Below are 3266 nucleotides of genomic sequence, written 5' to 3'. Positions count from 1 at the left end.
CCTCGCCCCCCCCGCTGCTCACCCCACCCCGCACCCCACCCCGCAACCCCGCAACCCCGCCGCCCCAGATTGAGGGCGACGAGGAGTGCAAGAAGGCGCTGGACTGGGTGCGGGAGATGTACGCCTTCTCGGTGGCGGCGGCGCTGGAGAAGATACCGCTGGACATGCACGTGAGCGGTGGGGGTGGTGCATGTGTGTGTGGTGGTGGCGGTGGCGGTGGCGGCGGTGGTGGCCGTGGCGGTGGTGGTGGACGCGTGTGTGGAGGGGAGGCTGCGCTGGTAGTGACGGCACCACTGCTGCTGCTGCGCTTCCCTGCCCACCACCCCCAACCCCGGCGCTCTGAGCATGCCGCCTGCCCGCCTGCCCGCACCGCGCCGAGCGGTGCACGCTGTGGGGTGTGGGGTGTACGAACCTGCCCGCCCGCCCGCCCGCGCTTCTCCTGCCCTGGCGCCCGCCCGTGCAGGAGCCTCCGGACAGCGTGACGATGATCCAGCCGCCCGCCGACGCACGCCTGGGCAAGGCGCACCTGGTGGGTGTGCGCCGCCGCGTGCGGCCCAGCCCAGCCCAGGCCACGCCGCCCGCCTGCCCGCCCGCCTGCCCGCCTGCGCCGCGTGCCTCTTGCCGCTGAGCCCGCCTGGTCCGTGCCGCTGCCCTGGCACCTGGCATGAGCACCACGCCGCCGTCACCCCGCCACACCATGCCTGCCTGCCTGCCTGCCCGCCACCCACCCGACGCCAACAGATGCATTACACCTGGGGCGCCATCTTCAACGCTCCCAACGGGACCAAGGAGTGGGAATTTGACAAGCGCTTCTACACAGAGCCCAAGCACGAGGAGGAGGTGGGTGCCTCGCAGGGGGTAGCGCGGCGGCGGCGGTGGCGGTGGTGTGTGGGGGTGGGTGATGGGGTGTGGTTCGTGGTGGCCGTGTGTGCCTGTGTGTCACGGGAGGCGGGGTGAAGGACGGGAGGCATGCGGGAGGGAGCGGCGAATGAGCTTGCTGGCTGACTCTGCAGCAGCATGCGCCAGCGCTGCCTGGCGCCACGGCTCGCCCTCCCCCTCCCTCCCTCGCGCCGGCCCTGCCCACCCCTTGCCCACGGGTGGCGTGCCCTCCCCACCTGCCTGCCTGCCTGCCCCCTGCCCTGCCCCACCCCCTCTCTCCCCCGCCCCCCTTCCTGCAGCTGCCCAAGATCCCGCCGCCGCCGCCGTTCCGGGAGGGGTGGAAGCTGCAGGACGGGCTGCCGGTCACCCGGGATCTGTATGACGTCATCGCCCAGATGATCGACACCATGAACCGAGGCATAGACGTCATCAAGGCACGTGCACGCCCCCTTTGTCTCTGCCGCTGCCTCAGCTGGGCAGGCGCCGTGCCGCGCCGCCCCCCCCTGGCTGCCCGGCTGGGCTGGGCGGAGGCCGGCAGGCAGGCGCGGCGTGGGGCGTGTGGGCGTGTGCACAGGCACAGGCCGCCAGGGCATGGGTGGCGGGAGTGGGCCGAGCTGCCGCGCTGGCTGGCCGCACTGACCCCGCTCCCCCGACGGCGCCGTGGCTGCAGGCTGAGGGGCTGGCATGATGGAGTGGCGGCGCTGGGCGGGCACCCGCCACCGTGCGACCTGCTGCCCGCCCGACTGCCTGCCTGCCTTGGCGTCTGCCAGCCAGCTGCCTTACCTGCTTTCCTTGCTTGCTCCCTTGCCTGCGCTGCCCGCTGCCCTCCCTCCGTCCTTTCCTCCAAACTGTTTCCTCTCGGCGCTCCTCTTCCCCCACGTTTCCTCTGCTTGGCGCACTTGCTCATGTGATGACTGCGCCCTCCCGCCCTCCCATCCCCCTGCTGGGTTGTTCGAGGCAGCGCATTTGCACAGCAGAACAGCATCGACATTCCATAACCTGCTTTGCAAACGGTTGTGGCCAGCAAATGAGCTACGGGGTGACAGGCGGCGGCACCGGTACTGCGGAAGGCAGAAAAATGTGCAAGGGGAGGGCGGCAGCCTGCGCATGCGGGGCGCCCGCCTTGACGCAACAGTGGTCACAGTTTGGTCCAACTGGCTGTCGGCAGAAAGGGCAGGAAAGGGGTCCACAAACGACAGCAGGAGCACCAAACGGGGGCTGCAGACTGTGGGCAGGCGGCGTGCGGAGCGGTGAGGTGCGGCTCCATGCGGGTCGAGAGCAGCGGCGGCTGGGGCCATCATGCCAATGGCTGCAGCGCTGGGGCGGGCACCGGTCCCCTCCACCCTGGTGGTGGGCACGCCCAGCCGCCGCCGCGGCAGGCCGCTGCAGGGGATCAGCAGGCGATTATGGCGGGCAGGCCCCGCCGCCGTCGCGGCAGGCGGCTGCAGGGCCTCAGGAGGCGATGGTGGAATCGGCGCGCAGCTCCTCGGCGATGCGTATCGCCTGCTCCCGCGTGCCCAGCAGCCCGATCTTCTCCTCAGTCACCACATACAGCGGGATGTCCTTGAGCACCTGCGCGGCGCATGGGGGAGGGACACGGGGAGAAGGTGGGCAGGGAGGGCAGGTGGGCAAGGTAACAAAACAGGGCAGGCGCGAAGCAAGCGAGCGGGAGGTGCAAGTCAGGGCTGCGCCCCTCGGTTGCTGCGCCTGCGCTGCCCCGCAGCCCGCGTGCCTTGTCGTGGAAGCGCGAGGCGCGCCACAGGAAGGCCTCCAGCACGCCGCCAGCACTCACCCGCTCCATCACCTGCGGGCAGCAGCAGGAGGAGGCAGGCGCCCGGGGTAGATCAGCCGGGGTCGGCCGGCTGGCGGGCGTGGGCGCAAGGGGAAGGCGGCGAGCGCAGCACCAGCGCAGGCGTGCCGACGGCCTGCACGCTGCCGTGCGCCCTGCCGCGGCCGCGCTCCAGAGGCCCCGCCCCTGCCCGCGCCGCCCAGCGCCGCCCAGCCAGCCACCCGGCCAGCCAGCCCCAGCCCCACCTTTGGGAAGATGCCTCCGCAGATGTAGACGCCGCCGCTGGCCAGGCTGCGGAGCGCCATGTGTCCCGCCTCGGCCCCCACGATGGACAGAAACACGTCCAGCGACTCCACTGCAGGGAGGGAGCGGGCAGGTGGGTGGGCAGGCGGGCAGGCAGCGGCGGGTGTGGAGGGGTCAGCCAGGGGCGGCGGTGGAGGTGGCAGCAGCGGCAGGATGGCAGCCAGCGGGATGGCCAGCAAGGGTGGCAGCAGCAGCAGCAGGTCGATATGGCGTGTCATCGCATGTCGTTGCCACAAAGGGGGGCGGAGAGCGGCGCCAGGTCTGGAAGCAGGCTGGCAGCCACAAGCGCCGCGGC

The 3266-nt window shown here is 71.8% G+C and overlaps 1 protein-coding gene across 1 annotated transcript in view; it reads left to right on the top strand.

Moving 5' to 3' along the window:
* CHLNCDRAFT_139592 (hypothetical protein) overlaps positions 1-1567 on the top strand; it is a gene marked incomplete at both ends in the record, with an annotated part of 3794 nt that extends 2227 nt beyond the window's left edge. Inside the window, 5 exons of the mRNA XM_005844061.1 lie at positions 69-170; positions 464-529; positions 742-840; positions 1179-1304; positions 1550-1567. Coding sequence (XP_005844123.1) covers positions 69-170; positions 464-529; positions 742-840; positions 1179-1304; positions 1550-1567 — 411 coding nt within the window. The remainder of the gene's footprint in view (positions 1-68; positions 171-463; positions 530-741; positions 841-1178; positions 1305-1549) is intronic.
* Positions 1568-3266: the final 1699 nt, after the last annotated feature.

This window comes from Chlorella variabilis (assembly GCF_000147415.1).
Source record: "Chlorella variabilis unplaced genomic scaffold CHLNCscaffold_25, whole genome shotgun sequence".
In the NCBI taxonomy this organism is placed as follows: Eukaryota; Viridiplantae; Chlorophyta; class Trebouxiophyceae; order Chlorellales; family Chlorellaceae; genus Chlorella; species Chlorella variabilis.
Note: the sequence above shows the minus strand (reverse complement) of the source record. Positions and strands in the feature narration are given on the sequence as shown.